This window comes from Hippocampus comes, unplaced genomic scaffold (assembly GCF_001891065.2).
Source record: "Hippocampus comes isolate QL1 unplaced genomic scaffold, H_comes_QL1_v1.1 scaffold7, whole genome shotgun sequence".
NCBI lineage: Eukaryota > Metazoa > Chordata > Actinopteri > Syngnathiformes > Syngnathidae > Hippocampus > Hippocampus comes.
Window position 1 is genome coordinate 7,984,274 of NW_017842060.1, and position 20,096 is coordinate 8,004,369.

Below are 20,096 nucleotides of genomic sequence, written 5' to 3' on the forward strand. Positions count from 1 at the left end.
TCAGTGACGTGCAGGGCATGAACTCCCTTCTCCTCCCCTATCTGCATTATATGCGTGTGAACCCGGAGAGAAGATAAAGGAACACGCGGAAACTTTTGGTTGCCCACACTCCTGATTGAGCCACACAAGTCACTGCGCGCAGGTATGAACTCTGTTGTATTCTTTTGACATCACTGGGCTGTGGAGTCGTTACTGACACCATAATCTACCGTTAAATTGTCAGGCGGCGCTCAGGAACTGTATTTTCTCAAGTCAGATATATAAAGTACTTGTCTAAAGAAACATGACTTTTGAGTTGGTTGTAACTGGTTGATAAAAAAAAAAAAAAAAAAAATCAATCAATGTATTACATTGGCAAACTTTGTTAGTTGAGCTATGCCAACAACTTAAAATGAAATATATGAAAGATCCCGTCCATTACAAATCAAAATCTTCACATTTTGTAACTTTTTTTTTTTTGTAATGACCAAAATAATGTATTTTAAAATATATGCTTCAAACTTGGATTTTATTTCAAATATTTTGAATTTTCGGACATAGAACCTTATACTTTGCTTGCTTTTCCTTTGGCAGTGATGAAATACAGGAGCAACTTAAGACAATGGAATATCGTTAAAAAAAAAAAAATCTGTCATTTTAGTACTCTGATTAAAAAAGTAAAACTCATGCTGTACATGCGTTCCACAGAGTAAATGATTTTTTTATTTAATTTTGATGATGACAGCTAACAAAGCCCCCAAAATTCACCTTCTATATTTTAAGATGACGTAAGAAACGAAATGATATTGAATATTGAAATTGGCCTTTTGAAAACGTGTTGAATGAATTTACAAGTTTCACTTTTTTAAATTGGAAATAAGTAAATACATCATATCATTGCCATTTCTGGATCCCATACAAATCCCTCTAAGCAGTTCTGAGCAACACGGGGATGAGATCATTTGATCCCCTTTCGGATATTAACTGTATTAAATCCCCTCGCTTCCCCACAAATAAAATTGTAATTGTAAGATTTTATTCTCATAACATCACAGCTTTAAATTTTTTTTTCTTTTAATATTATGACTTAATTGTTGTAACGTGATGACTTTATTCTCTTAACATTACGTTATTGTATTCAGCTTTATTCTTTTAATATTCCAACTTTATTCTGGTAATATTACTTGATTACTTAATACTCATGGCATTTCTTTTCCTTTAGTCACATCCTTTTATTATTTTTTATGAAATTTTATGAAACCTATGACTTTGTCGTAACAATATTTTTACTACCATGGCAACATTTTTTTCCCCTTTATATTGTGACTTTACTTTGTATTCATATTGCAGTATTATTTTTTTAATGACTATTCTCATAGTTTTCTGGTAATATTTTTCAATTTTACCCCAAAAACCTTTTTGTCATCATATTAATATGAAAATATTTTGTGAGAAATTACCCCCCCCCCATCCAAATATTAAGAAAAAAATATTTTTGCGTGTGCTTCTCGTAGCAAATTGTTCTTTTCCCAGTTCCGCTACCTTCAAACAAATTCCGATGCTGACGACACGGAAAATTTTTTATTGTGTCTTTGAGAGCAAATTTGCCAAGCAGGTGGTTTATGTAAATGGCATTTAAAGTGGCAATAAAAAAGGGGGTGGGGGGGACTACCTATATAACATTATTTATGCCGGGAACAGAGGCTAACAAAGGTGTGCAAGGTCAGGAAGAAGGTGTGTTTTATGACATCACTGTGCTACCTGAACTGTGACCAATGTCTCACTCTCGTCGTTAATGACATGTTATCAGAGGCTTCTTGAAGAAGTGGAGCCAAATAATCAGAAAGGCTCGATAACATGGCAACACATTTCTTTTTTTAATCATCTTTTATTGGAGTATCTTTCATCTGCGCCAATACCCCCTGAGTGGGAAAGAGATACTTTAATGTCGCCGACGTCTTGATAAATCAAATCCTGGAATGATAAAATCGCTTTTATAATAATGCGTACAAAGGTTCAAGATTAGCGTGAGATGTCATGCATGTGATTGACATCTGCTTGGTCATGCTCAAAGGCCATTTTTTTTCTTCAAAAGTACCACCTCAAAAAAAAAACCAAAACAAAAAAAAAAAAACACTGAGTGCTCCATGTACCAACATCATGACCAATGTTAAAATACAGTAGCATAGTAGGACTAAATGTTTCTGAAAATGTTTACAATTCCAATTCACTGTAACATTCTGCACAGTTATCGCGATGCCTAAATAGAGGAACATTTCATTAAAATTTAACTGCACTTCGGCAGTGATTCTTTCACGTTCTACCAGAATGAGCCCAAGTACCACTCGTTGTAGAGCCACACACTACTCTAAATTTTGGGAAGCCCCGATCGAGGCTGAGGCCCAACATCGGTCCAATTTTATTTGATCGCCCATTGTTCCAGTAAAACACCGCAATAGGCCGGCATTTTGATCCCATGTCTTCTGTCTTCTCATCATTGGTTTGTGTACAGTCTCCAGTAACGTACTGTGTGATGAGGTGAAATGAATAACCACAACAATTTGAAGCCCCACTCCAACTGAAACTCAAGACAGCGTCGGCGTTCAAATGTAAAAGATGAGGCCCGTGTCTGCTCTGTTGGCTGGTTAATGTCTAACTAAAGCAAATGTGAGAAATGCAGATGTTGTATGTAGTGGTGCCATGCTACTCTTCACTTCCTTACAGCCTTAACAGACTTGTTACGGTTTAAGTATGAGGCCAAATGGCAATGTTATTTTGTATTTGCTGGGCACATAGATCCTGGTGACCTTTGACTTATTTTAGGGATCGCAGACACCACCAAAAGTCACTTCGTAACATTAAAACTAAGGGCCTGCACATCGCCACGCACAGCTTTCATTTCTGTGCTTATTTTTTTCTTCATCTTCTTTCCCCCAACAGTGTGAAAACATCCGCCAAGATGTGTTGCGCAGGTTTCCTCAAACTGATGATGTTCATCTTCAATGGCACCATTTTTGTAAGTTCTTGATCAACCTTTTCATAACACTGTGATGCCGTGAGGCAGGTGGCTTCCCATTGGCTGGGAAGTGATTGACTGCCACTGATCTGAGCTGAAATAATAATAATGATACTTAAAGGACAAACTGGCCTTCAGCCAGACATTTTCTCACTGGTATACTCGGTACAAAATGTTTGGTCGGCTTGTTTTTGAGCAATTTAGCAGAACATGATGACTAGTCTGCTAGCTCGCGTCAGCTCAACAGTACGCGATTCTTTTCAGCATCAACAGAGCACGTCTGTGCCATTTATCTGAGCAAGAGGAAAGTAAATTGGTCAGTCCTTCATTGATCATGTTAACGATATCTGGATTTCCACGTCGATTTAAAAATCAACCTCCATACTGATATAGCAGTAGAGAAGAAGGCTCCAAATATCGTCAATTACCATTTACCATTTTCTCAAATGCTCTGCCTTGTTCAAATGACACAGGAAGGGGTTGTTTACTTGCGGTGCGTTCACTTAGCTTGGTCAGCTTCTTGCCACACAGAAGTAGTGAGCCATCATTGTGAAAAGGTCAACATGGCAATGGATGAGTTTCATGTTTGCGGTTGTGTGTTTTCACTCACTCACAACGATACCTCCATATAATCCCTCTGGTGTAGTTATGTGTGATAAACAAAATATTGAGGGGTGGGGGGGTGGGGGGAGGTACAGCAACTACAATAATAAATATGAATATATTTCTGACAGTTCCGATCAAAGCTGAATTTCATTGATAAAATGAGGACATTTTGAGAGCCATCAAAATATACTTTGCGAGAGCATCATTATTTTACTGTTCGATGATAAATATGGAATCGATTTTATTTGATATCATTTTATTTCAAGAGATATCTCCCTTCAAGACAATGGAGATTTCTTTGAATATAAATGTATACAGATGCTATGCAAAAGATGATTCCAAACAATTTACGTTTTATTTTTCTTCATGTCTTGTGAATGTGTGATCAACAACAACAATAAAAAATCCCACTACAATGTAGCTAAACTATGATAACTGATTGCTCAATATACTTAACGTCATTTTTAACACGTCAATTAAAGGCAAGTTAAGCTGCCTAATAAAACGTGAATGACCTATCCCAGATGTTCCTGTTCAAGTATAAGTCATGCTAAGCAACATGTCTCGATTGCCTGATGTTGCTTTTGATTGATCTGGGCCTGCTGGCTTTTCAGGCAGCAGGTGCCGCCATCTTGGGAGTGGGCATTTGGGTGAAGGTGGACAGCAATTCCCTCATGGGAATACTGGACGGCGTGGATGCCCTTCCGTCAGAAATTTCCCAGGTGGCTAATGTGGGATACTTGCTCATTGGCGTGGGCGCCGTGCTGCTCGTCATCGGATTCCTGGGCTGCTGTGGCGCCGTCAAGGAGAGCAGGTGCATGCTGCTGACGGTGAGCATCCACCATCCGTTTATGAACCGACCCACGGTTTTAGTTTGATTGGGCTTTGTGTTTAAAGTTGTTTTGCAAATGTTTCCGACAAATGGTCGAAAAGATTCGGTCTCGTCCAATAGCGTCTGTTGAGGTAGCAGGCCGTTCACGGAGGATCGATTTGCTAATTCACAAATGGGATCGGTACTGTTTTATTGTTCTGATTATTATGGGTCAAAAGGAGTTGCAAAAACTAAAGAAATAATTTCACAATTTAAACAATGTTATTGTGCCATAATTTGTGTTTGAGATATCACAGGGGTCAAACTCAAGGCCTGGGGGTGTGATCCAGCCCGCCACTTCATTTAATGTGGCCCGTGAAGGATGATTTCTGAAATTACAATTTAACAGATGGACTAAAACATTTTTTTCTGGATTGAAGGAAATGCTAAAAAGGAACTTGAACTTAATTTTGTTTGTTGGCTCCTTTGTTAGTCTACAGGCTACTTCCTGGTTCTTGTGGGGGGCGGGGCCAGTTCTGAGATAGTCTGTTGCCGAAAAGAACACATTTGTTAAATATTTCACTTTCAGTCAGGAGACGAGGGGTCTCTGGCAAGGGGATGCGCTGTTAAGAATTTCACATTTGGCTGTCGCATGGACTCATGATCAACATTCATTTCATTTCGATTCCATCCTCCTTCAGTTCTTCAGTATTGTGCTGGTCATATTCCTCATTGAGGTCGCCGCCGCCGTGGTGCTGCTCGTTTTCAAGGATTTGGTAAGTCCCGACGACTGATTGGCAACCTTGAGGTGCATGGAAGATTGTTCCGAGAACTTGTCCACGATCTCCAGGCGGCGCAGGTCTTTGACGGTCTTGAGGCCGAAGTGAAGAAAAGCCTCGCCACCGAGTATGGACGCGACGAGAAATTGACGTCGCTGTGGAACGCTACCATGGAGGGGGTACAACCACCATCTTATTTACGTCACTATTTTTCACTCTTCTATAAATGTATTCTTAATGTTTGGACTGCGCAATTGTTGATATTGTTCAACAATTCTGTCTTCACAGTTCCAGTGCTGTGGATACAAGAACTTCACCGATTTTGACGACTCGCCCTTCCAAACCCAAAACGGAGAGATTTATCCATCCCAGTGTTGCAACGGAACATTCGTCGGCGAAACGTGCAGCCTCTCGTCAGCGCATACCGCCGCAGAACTGCAGGTACTTTGGCAGCCGCTTGGGCAGCCGATCGGGTTTTGTGTCACTTGGTTGCTTGAATGTGGCATCTCTCCACCAGTTGGTGGACGGCTGCTTCGACAAGCTGCTGCAGTTCATCGAGGAAAATGCCCCCATCATTGCGGGCGTGGCTCTCGGAATCGCTGCTCTTGAGGTATGAAAAAAACATGCACGTGTTCAAACTAACGCACGGGTAGACAGAGAACAATCCGGCCCACCGAGCATTTAAATTAATTCATTCATTAATTAATTTCGCCATTTTTCCTAAAATGGCTTAAGTGAAATCTATTTTTGAAATTATTTTAAAAATGTATCTACTTAGATAATTAGTTGATTCATTTGTAAATAATAAAACCGATTTGTAACATTTGTATTTTATGTAGACAGTCAACAGTTTTTTTAAAGAGTTGGCTAATTATAATGAATTTATTTTAAAGATATAATTCAAATAGAATTGTTTTTTTTTTTCAAATTAAAATTTTGCATGGAGTGATCCCCCACTATTGATGGGGTTTAGGACTGAGCCTCTCCCAAAAATGTTATCATTGTCTATGTTCACAATTTAAACTGTAAATGTACCCCAAAATATTTTAATATCTTTTCAAACTCATTCTACAACATTCACCCAAAAAAAAAATTAAATTAAAAAAATAATAAATCACAGCGAAGACTCTCCGTAATTGACACTAACAACCCAGGCTAAACTCAAACTCGTTCAATAATTGAGTGTTTTTTGGCAAAAAATAAAATAAAAATGCACATCTTATATTTAGATTCAACCCTTTTATTTATGCTTTTGGATGATTTGTTACTTAAATTATAGAAATTATAAATAATACAATCAAAATATGAGAAATAATCTCATACCTCCTCAAGTTCACCATTGTTGCTCTTGTTTGCAGATTGCTGCCATGGTGGTTTCAATGGTTCTCTACAAGCAGATTGGTAGCAAAGCATGATGATCACATTTTTATTTTATATTGCTTGTCAGTTGTTTTCAATGAGTAAAGATGGTTCGGTCAAAACCAACATAAACTGTGTTGACGGTACGTTATCCAAATCAGCAGTCAGTGGAGCTCGTCTGTCCTGCTGGTTCAAAAGTGTCTCAGTGATTGACAGTGATCTATTTATGTTTCAACGGCTGTCAGGAGTTGGTGCCATACACACAGAATCATTTCACTCTAAAATAACAAAAATGTCACTTACAATTCTCATCCGATGAGTTTATTATTAGTTTTTATTTAATCACTTGAAGAAATAAAGTTGAACATTCATGTTCAGTTTACACATTGACTCATGGTCTTTGTTTTTTTTTTTTCTTTTTTGGTAATTATTATTTCTCTTAATAGCAGCGTCATATGTCAACAGATTTCAACTCACTCGAGCAACAAAATGTCTTGTTTGGATGCTGTCAGGATGATGAGCTGTTATTTTTTTCTTAGAACAAAAAACATTTTCAAAACATGTCGAGCGCTTTATGGCAAACTTTACAAACGATTTTCATGCCACTAAGTTGTTGCGATAGTATGTGTGTGTGTGTGTGTGTGTGTGTGTGTGTGTGTGTGTGTGTGTGTGTGTGTGCTTGCGCGTGTACATGTAAATAATCTTTTCTCTCTTTTGTGACATTCTTTGTAGTAGATTTAACATGACAAACGAGGTCGGACATCTTCACAATCTTCAAGCCTTGTTGATAAGTTGATCTCATCCAAAAAAGACCCGATGCTGCCATCTGCTGGTCATAGGTAGTGTCACCAGGTCGTCCCCCATGACCAAATGAGCCGCCTGCGGGGTAGTTCTAAACTTCGTTCACCAGTGATGAAACATTGTGATTTCCTAGGATTGTTACAAAAGTCAGCATTTCAAAATGTAAACACTTGCTCATATTTATTGAAAGTGTTGCGCATGTTATTCGTTTCCTTTTCAAACAAAAAATAAAAATGAACTGTAATCACGTGTTTCAAAAACCTAGAGCCTACACGTACAGTTTTCCAATGATTTTACATATTGAATAAATCATTCTTGTGTTTTGTGATATTTCAGCGACCCAAGAGGATATGAGAGGGAAAAAAATATTGAAAACCGCTTCCATTATGAGGCAATTTAGTTCTACATCAGTGCAAACTACGAACTCACTCATCAAATATTTTCCAATAAATACCTCTTTAAACGGATCATTACTATACTGTATATGTAAAGGAAATTTTGGAACTCTTTCATTGACGTTTCAAAGATGTGATCATTTGTCAGCAGCGCCCCAGAGTGGACACAATCTCGTTAAGCATTTGAAAAGCAAATCTCCATCGACCTTGTGAGCACTGTCCCAATGATCACACTAATGTGTGGCAGGTTCTGGTTCTGGGAGGCCTGCGGTGTCTCTTAACGCTTGTAGATCCTCCATGAGAAAGTCAAACAGTGCCACAATTGGAACTTTGATGGTCCGGCGTGTGATCAGGTCACGGCTGGTGGAGCACACTGAAGTGTCACGCTGGAATAATGATGGGAGCTCATGTCAGCACTTGTTCTTGCTGTTGTGGGAATCAACGAGCAGGAGGTGACTTGACAGTCACGTAAAGTCATTATGGCTTTACAGCCTTCACGGCGTGAGAACACCGGACCAGCCGTACCGCTAAGGCCCGATGGTTTACAATCGGGCTTGTCACATGCTGAGTTGACATTTACCTTTTATTTTCTACATTACAGTTAAATACCGTTGCATCGGTAAAACTTTGAGTGAGATGTTTGTGTATACCGTATTAAAAATGTGTGCACGTGTGCTTATACTGTTTGTAGAGTCAAATCTAATAATAGTATAATATTAAAACCAAAAACAAACCCCAAAAAAGCACAGATTTGTTGAATTTAACCCGTAAGTACAAAACAGTTACATTTTATCTTTTAGAACTCTTTCTTTTTAAAAATTATTTTCATTTTTTGATTTATGTTTGAAGTCGTTGCTAAGTATTACTTTTTTTTAAGTGTACTTCGGATAAAATCTTAAAGAAGATTTAACAAAATATAACAACCAAAAACTATTAATTCAAATCTATATCTCAGGTGTGCTTGGTTTATACTTTCTAAGAATAAAAATTGTCTTCAACTTGATTGTCACCGGTATGACGAAAGTGACGTTGCATTCTTCAAGTTGACTGTAAAAAAAAAAAAAAAAAAAAAAAAAAAAAAAGGCAAAAGTATAGCACATTTGTTTTGGGTTAGTCTGACAAAAGTAATGACAAACAGCTAATCAGGATTCCTAATATTAAGTAAGCTTATTGTTCATAGAGTATTCATTATGAAGAAATTGTAAATTTGCTCAATATTTCCGTCATTTCAAGACATTACATTTGAAATTTGGAAAGAAAAATGAATACGCTCATGATTAAGGATTCAAAAATGATGTCAAAAATGTCAACAAAGGGCTCTGTGTCATATGTGCACCAGCCAGTAAAAACCTGCCAGATTGAAATGTACCAAAACATAAAGCTCCTCATTTGTCTTGCTATTTATTGCTCTGTATGTTTTCAGGTTGTAAGTGTCTGTCATTGTGCAGTTGCTGCCGGGCAAACATCCGTGTCTTGACTTTTGAAGCTCGGTGTGACGTCTGCCGCCGAGTGGGAATTGTGACGCCTTCTTTCCTTTCAAGTGCAGGTGAGAGCCACCGTTGTGTATAAAAGCACTCCTTCCATCACTTGGCCGCAGCACTGACAGCAAGGTCACCATTTGGGTACCTTGGCCCAAATCGTATAGATTTATTTTTTTTCCTCTTATGCTGCCATTTTGTGTTCCGTTTTATTTGAACCGTGACATATTTTTGCGACTCCATCTATTTTTCCGTCATGATGTTACAGCTCACCCTCGTGGTCTTTTTCTCTACTTTGGCGACATCTTTCCCCTTCCCTCGCAACACTTTGGAGCACATCCGCAAAGCGTCAAAAGCTGACTTTGAGTCCTCCGGCGTTGGACCCGGCGAGCCCGTCCGCGGCCTTGTGAGAGTGTTACAGCTAGATCCGCGCGGTCTCGCCGCATCCGGGTTCTTCGCACGGGCAGGCCAGGCCCGGAGCTCCAGACCGTCTTTCCCCGCTTTCCTGTCCCACGGGCGGCCCGGCCCAGCCCTGAAGGCCCCCACGAGCCCGCTGCGCCGCCCGCAGGCTGAAAGACCAGTCGAGATGGCGCACAAGAAGAGACAAGGCCTGCATATGTGGCAAAGGGCCATCAATAAGGGAAACAAGGAGGCCGTGTTTTTGCCCGCCAACCTGAAGGACGCCAAACAGACGTGCGCTGCTGTTCCTTTCGTTCAGGTAACGTGCCTTATATGCAATTTGTCATCTCCCATTGGAAATAATGGAAATAGATGCATGATGTTGACAGTACAGTGTGACTTGTGCCCCCCCCCCCCCCTCCATAGCGCGTGACAGCAGAGGGGTGCAGCACAGTGACCGTACACAACAAGCTGTGTTTCGGCCAGTGCAGTTCTCTGTTCGTCCCCGCCGAGGTGGACCCGGCCGGGGAGGGGTCCCGCCGGCGCACTCCCTGCTCTCGATGTGCCCCCTCCAAGGCCCACGGCGTCACCGTGCCGCTGCAGTGCGGCGCCGAGATCCGCCGGCGGCAAGTGATGCTGGTGGAGGAGTGCAAGTGCGAGACGGGTCGAGAGGAGAAGAATGCGGAGGAGGATTCACCACACCTGTGAGCGCTTTGGACGGTGGTCTCCAGAATTGAGATTGGGAGAGCTTCGGTTCACCTTAATTCTCAATGTCATATCACTTCCATTAGGTGGAGAAGAATTGTTATAATCAGTTTAGTATTGATTATGCAACATTAGGAACATCTGCACCATGAAATGTAATCTCGTCGATCGTGGTGGCTTTTTTCTGGGTTTTTCCTCCCAAATTTCGCACGAAATGCATGTTAGGTTTGTTCAAGACTCCAACTTGTCCATAGGTGTGAATTTAAGTGTGAATATGTTCCCTGCAATTGACAGGCTACCAATCCACAGCCGAGCACAAATACTACAGAAAATGTTGTTTCTAATATTCTGACCCGCTCATATAGATCGAGTAATACAAAATATTATGGCTCATTCCAGAATTGGATGGCAACTTAGGCATCAACATTTTTGAAAAACGAACCATTTATTTCGTTATAATAAATTTCGTTCGGAATAGATCCTAAGGCACTTGAAAATATTTTTTAAAATATAGCTGAATAATTTCTATTTGGCTACAAGGCTACTGATTAAGTAATTTTACCGTTACCTTCATTACAATATCAATGTTGCAGGCATCAGAGTTGCAAATCAATGCTAATCCAAAGAGCTTATACCGAAGAGTCCATACTATGCTAGCTGCGATGCTAACTGGTGAAGAACGAACGTAGCTACCGTATATAAAATCAAGAAAGAAAAACTTTGCTCTTGTATGATAATATAAGGTACCATATATATTTTTTCTAATTGACTGTATAAAGTCTGAACGTCTTGTTCAGAGGGCACACGAGGCTTATTCGAGCCAAATGTTGACAGCACGACATCGTCGTGTACTTTCCAGAACAGTTCACACCGGACGTGTGTCTCCGTTAGGACGACCTTTGAACGTATCCAAAGGGGAAATATTGGGATCCATTAAAAACAAAAGAGATTGTTCAAACCCTGCTCTTTGCCTCTTCTTTTGCTGCCAACGTTGAATTAAAAATGCAATTTAGTTTGGATGCAAAGCTCCAGTGAGAACATAAAGAGCATTTGTTGTTGTAGCCCCCACCCACCTTCTTTCTGCCCAACCACTCCTGCGTACAAGTTCTCCTATGTTTTATTAAAAAGGCTCATTCTGAACACTTTTAGCACGTCGCACTTCCAAGTGAGAGCGAGCGAGCTATTGGGCTCGGGTACTTAGCGGTAAGCAAACATAATTGTTTCAGCATGCTCCCCTTGAATTATGTATAGGAAGCACCTCTTCTCATGGCCAAGCTTCCTTTCAGTGGAGTTGTGGGAATTTGAGCATCATTCACCGCAGATGCGCTCGAAAACCGGAGGGCGCGCTTGATTATGTGCTCCCATAAAACCTATTATTCATTTATAGCCTGGCACCTGGGCTTGGTAAAGTGAACTCATCCCGCACATGCCGACGTGGACTCCCAGCGGAGCATCCAAAGAAAGGGGCTCTTTACGTCGCCTTGGCACGCCGTCGCAACGCATGCTTAGGCGGCCATTTGCATTCACGCGGTGCTCTCGGCGAAAGTGAAAGCGCTCATTTGCGCGACTGGGGGGGCAATGAGTTCCCCCTGATTGCATTTGCATGTGATTAGCATTTTGGGTTGATGGTTATATTTTTCATGATTGATGGGTCAAATATTTGCTCAGGTCTTACAGAGGAGGAGTTAGGGGCCACTTGTTTTGTATTCACTGCCCCAATTATTTTTTTTTCTAATTCCCCGCGGTCAACTTTTCACAGAAAAATCATGTGCGTGTGAGACTTGTCATTCCTTTTGTCTCTCTTCTCACAAAAACAATCCTAAAAAAAAAGAGAGAGGGTGCTTATTGACGGAACAAACAAGGTGCAAACAAGAATGCGCACCACTTAGCGCGACAGATGTCAGCCCTCTTTTTTTTTCTCGCAGAGCACTCCTGCGTCATTAAGGATGGCCTGGTTCCCATGGTGAAGGGGAACGCAAGGAGCGAAAAAAATTAGGAGGGCCCGGTGCCAAGTCCGCCGCCTCGGGGATCAGATCAGCGTCACGGGGTGCTAAGTGGCCTAGTTAGCGCTTTAAAACAGCACAATCAAGCTGCCTGCTCTGTGAGCGCCTTTTAACTGTCACACATGCAACTTGCACGGAGGAGTGTGTGATGTGGGGGTGGGTGGGGGGGTCACATCATATCAGTACTATCAAGGTGGCGCAAGGTCACACTAAGATGGTGATATTGAGGCCTACTTTATTCCATTTAGTCAGACTTTAGCTGCGTTGTTAGGGTGGCTGTGGATTTTGAGCAGGTTGGGTGACTTTCATCCAAGGTGAGGTTCATTTTTCTGAAATAAACTGTATTATTTGAGATACAAGTTTTTTGAGGTAATTATCTCAAGATACCATTGTCCTCACCGTCATATATCATTTATCCTCTGAGAGGAGCTGAGCCAAGCTGAACCGCCATGAAGTCTAGGTATTTGATTTAGCCCCCCCCACAAGTGGCCAGGGTGGCCATACCAGAAGGAGTGGCAAAATGACTATTCAAATGATACAATTTGTGACAAAAAATGTTTGATTCTTTTTTCATTCTATTTTGTCATGAATGAATGTTTTTTTTTTTTTAATCAAGTATGATAGTATTGAGTTTTTTTAATTGACCCCCCCCCCCCTACACACACATCACGAAACATTTTAGTTTGGTGGTGTGCCGTGAGATTTTTTTTTTTGGGGGGGGGGTGGGTGTAAAGGATGCATCTGGATCAATAAAAGTTAGTGAATATACTGAGGAGCAAGATGCTGATAGAGAAGTAGAGAAGGGGCCGCCTTCTTTCATCCACTAGGGGACTCTGTTGCTTCTAAATCGCCCCAGTAGACCGGACCACCAGATTTCGGAGATTAACCCTTGGATCTGGCAGGAGGAAGTGAAAGTAAACAGGGGTCCAGCTTGCACTCAGTCACTGAATTGTTACGGCGGAGCAGCGGTACTATTAATGTCATGTTCAGTCATTCGCCAGACGCCATCTTGTCACCTACATTCCCCCAGTGGAGCTTTAGTGCCGAAGGTGTCAGGTTCTGGCCGTCAGGGTGTCATAACCACGGCGAAGTCCTGCCTCCCAACTGATGCGGCGCAACATGCCCAGTGTGTGGTGCGAGTCTGGACCAGCTGGCCAGAGTTGGCTTTGCTGGAGAAGGTACTCCGGGCTAAGCCTGCCAGCCTTCCTGTCTGGATGCCAACCCGCCAGCCCACCAGGCTGCCTGTTGGCTAGTGAGCGGGATGCAGATAGGTGAGGCCTGGTGATCTGGACCACATCAAAGTTTGTCATTGGTGATGTCCTTCTTTGCTCCTAACACCGTGTTTAGACCACAACCACCACCATGACAAAAAAAAAAGACATATTTGTGTGTGTGTGTGTGTCTTTTTTTTAATGCCCGATCTGACGGGGGGGACAACGATTTCAAACAAGCAACCGGAAATATGCCTTCATAAGTAAAATTTATGAGCTGAGCATATAGATTTTTTTTAATACGCTATTTCAAAAAAAGGAAATTAAAATCAGTCTACCACAAAACATGAATTTTACAATAATTATGAATAATGATTACAGGCTGAGCCAGTGATGATCCATTCAATTTATTAATAGATTATATAAACAGAATAATATTCTCCATGAAAAATAATTTGGTGAATCATATTCAATTTTCAAATTTTATAAAATAATAAATTACGATCGGTGAAGTGTACTGAAGCCACTGTGAAAATTGTGCATTTTTATTATGTTTGTCCTACTTTTAAAATGCGTAGATTTTTGGTTATGTTTGCTCACATTTTCTCTTATCATATTAGCTCATATAACGAATAAAAGCTGATAAATCAATGGGCCTTCCATCCTTAAAAATAAAATACAGATAATACAGATAAAAAAAATAAATACAAATAAGTACATAAAATTATATAAATTACAAAATAACAATTATTTGATTCATCATATTCACTTTTATTCATATGTTTTATTGTATATGTCATAGTGTATATGTCATATTTTATTTATATGTCATGTTAAATGTCCAAATCTACTGTTTCATTACATTTGTTACTAGTTTTAAAATGCATGTTTTTTTTTAAAAAGAAAAACCTTCACATTTTCTCTTTTCCTCACAAATGAGATAAATGAAAGTGTTCACAAAAAAAATTAATTCCTTACAAAATAATTGAAATAACATACATGGATTCTTCATACATACATTTAAAAAATGGTAAAGAATACTTTTTTTGTGTTGTTTATGTTTTCACGTGGAACACCTGTGGACGTTTTAATTCGTCTTAAGTGGCATCACATCCAACTTCCTGGCTCCTTTTCCCACCAGGTGGCAATGCAAATAAACAAAATGTCAACACGTTTCTCTCCCAGTCATCCTGGAGAGTTTTGTTCTGCAAGGATTCTCTTTCTTCACTACACTTCCAGGACAGCTTAGGTGACTTTAAAAGTAGAAAAAACATCCAAACACAGAGAACAGTTTGAAACGCACCCATATGAAAACGGACGGAATACACATTTGATTAGAATTTCCTCAAGAATGAAATTCATCCAATTCAAGTGTATCCGAAGCAGTTTTGTAACCACGACGACAAAGAAACCACTTCAAACAGGTAAGAGCGCAACATGTTTTCTCCACCTGTGTTGATACAATGTAGCCATAAATACATCTTGAAAGAATTTATGGTGGCATCGTTGGGCATTTCGGGAAGAGCATAAAAGGTGAGTTTGGAATAACTGGGGACAGGTTGCACAGAAAAAAAAAGTAACTGTACTCAGCAGTGCAGGGATGGACGCTAGAATTCATATTCGGGCTGACCTTATAATAATTTCGTATGTTCTATTAAACCTTCTGTGATTTCATGCAAATTAAGTGTGTGTGTGTGTGTGTGTTTGCTTGGATTGTTGCTGCTGTGTGGCAGCAGGCGGTTGGTGATGACAACCATGATCAGGGACAATGATGATGATATGTTGCTATGACAGGTGTGTTCGCATGCCTTGCAGGTGATGTCTCTCATGCTCACTTAGCTAATGAGTCCAATTAAAGTAATTAAGAGCTGGCACAGGAAACCTGCTCCCACCCTCCTCCACTACCACCCCGCCCGATCACATCAACATAAGAACATGCAGCCTGCACTGTGACATGCCATCAACACTTTGTGTCCCGTCTATTATCTCGCCGTCTACCGTTCTGTTTTCCTCCTGTGGGCGCATTGCATTCCGTTGACTCTTTGAAAAAAAAAAAAAAAATCATGAAGACTCAAATGAGCGAGCACTTAAGAGACGCTTCTTGTCACAGCGATGAGCAAAGGAGAGGGCCCGCAGGAGAAGGCGCGCAGTTCAAAAAAAGGGGCTGGGGGGGTTAAAATGACATGCCACACATGGTTTTTGGATGACGTGCAAAGGGAGAGGCGGCGGGGTGCGAGCTTGATACAAATGTGGTGGAAGTGGGGAATAGAATTTTAGGAGACTTTTTTTTTTTCCTCTCAGACCGGAGTGGGGAAATTCCGGCTTTACACTGGCAAACCGGGGATGAGCAGCGTATATTATTTTTAAGGATGGAAAGCCCATTGATAGATGTTGGACTCGTAACCAAAATCTCCATGAGTGTTTCACTCACCTGTTTTTTTGAGGAAGGTCATGTGACGTTCGCAAGCTGAGCCGTATTTGGTTCTTACATGGATCGCTGTGATGTCATTTTCAGTCGACAGCACGTGTCAAAATGGCCGACCCCTGAGATGGATAAAAACGAACAGATTTTGCTTCTGTATTCAAATTCTACAAACACAATATGATTCAGAATATCGTGTTCAGACAAGTGGCGCCACATCCAACATATAATTGGAACCAAGATTTTTGACTTGACTTCCCCTTTAATGCGCATGTGACTGTGAATAAAAGTGACAAAAAAGGCCAGCTACAATGGTGACTATTTGACAGCGGGGGTGGACAATTTACATTTTAAAAACAAATACAACCTCAGAGGAATTGTTGGAAAAAAAAAAAGGTCTCAAAAACATTTAACCCACATATGCCCATCATATACATCATATGTTTTCCATTAATTGAATATGGTATGGTCCTCCAAGGACTTTATAAAAATTGATATGTCCCCTCTTGTGTTCAGGATAAAAAAATAAAACGGCAGCCATATGGAGGATATTAAAAATAACTGCAACCACAATAAAATCCACCCAACCTTTCAAAAAAGAAAAAAAATCTATGTTGATCTTACATGCACGTGTATCCCACACAAAAGAGCCTCATTGTCAAAATAAACATTCAAAGATTAATCACTCAGTCCATAAATTGTGATAGTGAGAAGGGCTCACATCTGGACATAACTTTTACCACCACATCTGTTCACATTTATAAAAGTGTATGAAAGTTTGCTTTTATTTCTCGGAATGCCAGCAGCGCAAAAATCACCTTTTGTGGAGTCGGACCACGTTTTGAGTCGGGGAAAAAAAAACACTTTGATGTGAATCCTGCATTTTCTTCATAAGTCTGCAAAAATTTTTGACAAAAATGAAACGGGACAACTTGGCTTTGACTTTTGATCACAGTGGTGGAAAAAGAGAGCCACAACATTGGTGACCTTGTTTGCATGGGCGGGAAAAAAAAAAAAAAAAAAAACGCCATCACCGAAAGGACATATGAGCACACTTTGGTAATCTGGCGGCCCGCGGCGTGCAGCAAATTATGCGGGTGGGCTGCGCTTTGCGAGCCAGCCTGGCCAATCGGCTCCAGACGCCTGTCACCGCTCCCACGAAGATCGATGGCATCGTTACACAGCCGCCATCATGCTGTAGCTCATCTGGAATCATCCAATCATCATGAGTTGAAGCTGAATTTGACGGCCGCTCTTGCTCTTTATTATTTATTTAAACATGAATCAACAGCCATGCAAATGTTAATGAACGGCAATCAGTCAAACGGCCAATTTTCATCTGATCTGCAGTCACTTTGTCTGATGTTACTAGGCAACCTCAAATGAATAGATAATGGCAGCAGACGTCGCTAACCAATTCGGCACCGCAATAACGCATCATAACGTAACGCTGTGTTGAATTACCCTTGCGCTATTGCTAACAGGATCCATACAAGTAGCCACTATGCATTAAGGGCAGATGGAGTAGCGGCCTCTCTAGGCCAACAAATGCTGATGTTTTTCCTTTTCCCGCCCCCAATTTTCATTTATTTGCCCTGTGGAATTATGATTGGTCAATCAAACTATAGGGGGGTTCAGTTTACGGTTTAGAAATTTGTAAGCTACAAACGTCTAAAATCGCCATTGTCTCTCACTAACCCACTCAAAAAAACAGCAGTTGTGTCAGAAATAAGTAGAGTAAGTAATTGTATGAAAAACTATTCCTGGCCATAAAAATAAAGAGAATGATGTTTTATTCAACTATCGTTTAAGGAACTGTAATGAGGGGTTTGATAACAGGAAAATGCTTACAATATGTCACTGATTTATTTCATATGAAAATGTCAAATTTTGGTTCACATTTTAGCAAGTATCCTGGAAGTTGTCATCTTTGATTTGTTTTTGCGGGCCACTTAAAACGATGCGGTGGGCCACATCTGGCCCCCGGGCCTTGAGTTTGACACCTGTGCTCTATAGGTTTCGACGGCACGATGGACATTTGGAGCTTATCGATACTGCATATTTTAAAAATTCATCCCCGGGGCAAGTTTAGTCCCGGGGACTCAGTACCCATCCATAGTAATGACATCATTTAGTGGCGGTAAAAAAAATAAGTTCACAATTGGTAATATACATGGAAAGCTAACATATAATTTAACAAATTACAAACCCTCCCACATGACTTGGCAAGGAGCAACAACGTTAGGTGACTCAACATTATGCAAAGAGCTAACAACATACCCATATGTGATGCAAGTGCTAATGCTAGCGAGCTAATGTGGCAAACTGACCCTCGATCACACGGACTGTTATAACTGCCGGATACGAGCATAGAGGATTTACTTACTTTTTGTCATGAAAACACTGCTGAGAAGATAATCAAAGAGATAAAAATAAGCAGTTGTAAGGCAGCTAAGCTGTTATTTAGCTGTTCCGCTGTGATCACATCGGACACCAACAAATGTTAGTCGATGATCAGCCACCTACTTCTTATTCCTTCCAGCTCGCTCCTATTCGCTGAGGCGCTCACGAACCGCTTTGGCAACGGAGACTGCGCGCTTGTCTATTTTTAGTGGTACCTGTGGAATGATAAATACTGTTGGTGGCACTCTTGTAAGACACAATCTGTTCATGGCCGATTGGGTCTCGAACTATTCTGTCGCTGTCAATCTTTACATCATATCAAACTACGGGACGCCAATTGAGATGACTATACATCAGCAAATATGGTTATGCTGTACAACCTTGAAAAAAGGGTCCGACCAAGTCTGTGCTATTACGCAACGGTGTAAAAGTTAGCCTAGCGCTCTGGCCCCAGCCCAAGTAACTACATGTTATCCAATTCGTCAATGCACACTTATTTCTTCTGTTTCATTCTGACAAACATGAAGCTATCGCTCCTTGACGTTTCGGCCTTGCAGTTCTTGTGAGCTTCTCATTTCCTCGCCCACGGCTCGCCAATTGGCTCAGCATTGGAAAAACTGATGCCTGGCAAGAAGGTTTCCTGTCCCTGCCTGCAGGTCAGCGCCAATTTGAGAAGCTTTATGGCTGCCACACTGCTCCAACACTAAAATTTACACCGCCCGTGACAAGTTTCTCCAAAGTGGATCTGTTCTTGACAAATCGCACAGCGGCAGGCCTTGCTGCTACAATCACCGATGAAAACACTGAATTGTGTTTGTGAAAAGCTCGGGAAAGTGTACCCAAAGGTCTGGATTGAAACTCAGCATCGAACAAAAGCTTTACACGTATGAGCTTCATGTTGAGATTTGACTTCAAGTTCAGAATCAAAGGCTTCAGGTGGAAGATTACGATGCGCAACCTCCTCAAGTCTAACAATGTGTTGGATCAGTGTGATGGTCATAAACCTTCTTAAACTGGCTGTGAACTGCAGCCGGGGACCGAAAATCTTCTTTCCAGGCGGCAATTTTATTATGCTGTCAAATAATGAAGAACTCACATTTCACACACAATTTGACTACAAAATATAGGGGAAATAACTGTCTAAGGTTGTACAAAATGATAGTAAAAAAAAAAAAAAAATTCTTGCAAAAAAAAAAAAAAAAATTTCAAGTGTAAAGGTCTCTCATAAAAATGATGATTCAAGTACAGCACAAAACTTCTGAACACCAACAATGCAACATGCACATTTTTTTTCCCCCAAAGATCAACTCACTCAAAATTTTAATATTATTCTGCTACTATGTTTGCCCCGCATATCACTCCAAATTCCCAAATTATTTGGCCGACTCATGTTGCTGTATCGGGCAGTTTCAAACCCCGAGCAAGCACAACGGATCGATGCCTGCCATCTAGTGGTGAATGTGATAGCTGGCACGCGAATAGCGGCGAAACAAAATGCTGAGAAACCCCCAAGAAGTGTTTTTCACAAAAAACTGGAGTTGACCCCTCCCCACAAAACATCAAATTTATTGAAAAAAAAAAGAATTATTTAAGAATGTTGTGCTGTGCTTTATGCGTCAGCAAATTTAATGAGTTTTATTGCCTTTACATCTTATTGATAGCAGTGATCTTAAATTGTGACTTCAAATATTTCCTTTCCAGTTAATGAAGGGCCGATGGTGGCTTTGGC

General features: G+C 40.7%; 2 protein-coding genes across 2 annotated transcripts; both read left to right on the top strand.

Annotated features, from left to right (window-relative positions):
* Positions 1-23: 23 nt before the first annotated feature.
* tspan34a (tetraspanin 34a) lies at positions 24-6,934 on the top strand. The gene is made up of 8 exons (XM_019862565.1): positions 24-142; positions 2,920-2,995; positions 4,216-4,431; positions 5,114-5,188; positions 5,263-5,370; positions 5,480-5,632; positions 5,709-5,801; positions 6,550-6,934. The coding sequence occupies exons 2-8, from the start codon at positions 2,939-2,941 to the stop codon at positions 6,604-6,606; spliced, it is 759 nt and encodes a 252-aa protein (XP_019718124.1). The 5' UTR covers positions 24-142; positions 2,920-2,938; the 3' UTR covers positions 6,607-6,934.
* A 2,422-nt stretch (positions 6,935-9,356) lies between these two features.
* On the top strand, positions 9,357-11,297 carry dand5 (DAN domain family, member 5). The gene is made up of 2 exons (XM_019861784.1): positions 9,357-9,942; positions 10,050-11,297. Exons 1-2 carry the CDS (start codon positions 9,481-9,483, stop codon positions 10,329-10,331), a joined length of 744 nt encoding a protein of 247 aa, XP_019717343.1. The 5' UTR covers positions 9,357-9,480; the 3' UTR covers positions 10,332-11,297.
* The last annotated feature ends 8,799 nt before the right edge of the window (positions 11,298-20,096 follow it).

Coding starts and splice junctions, on each gene's coding strand:
- tspan34a (XM_019862565.1), top strand. CDS start 2,939: ATGTGTTGCGCAGGTTTCCTCAAACTGATGATGTTCATCTTCAATGGC. Junction 2,996..4,215: donor TCTTCAATGGCACCATTTTT/GTAAGTTCTTGA, acceptor CTGGCTTTTCAG/GCAGCAGGTGCCGCCATCTT. Junction 5,633..5,708: donor ATACCGCCGCAGAACTGCAG/GTACTTTGGCAG, acceptor TCTCTCCACCAG/TTGGTGGACGGCTGCTTCGA.
- dand5 (XM_019861784.1), top strand. CDS start 9,481: ATGATGTTACAGCTCACCCTCGTGGTCTTTTTCTCTACTTTGGCGACA. Junction 9,943..10,049: donor CTGCTGTTCCTTTCGTTCAG/GTAACGTGCCTT, acceptor CCCCCTCCATAG/CGCGTGACAGCAGAGGGGTG.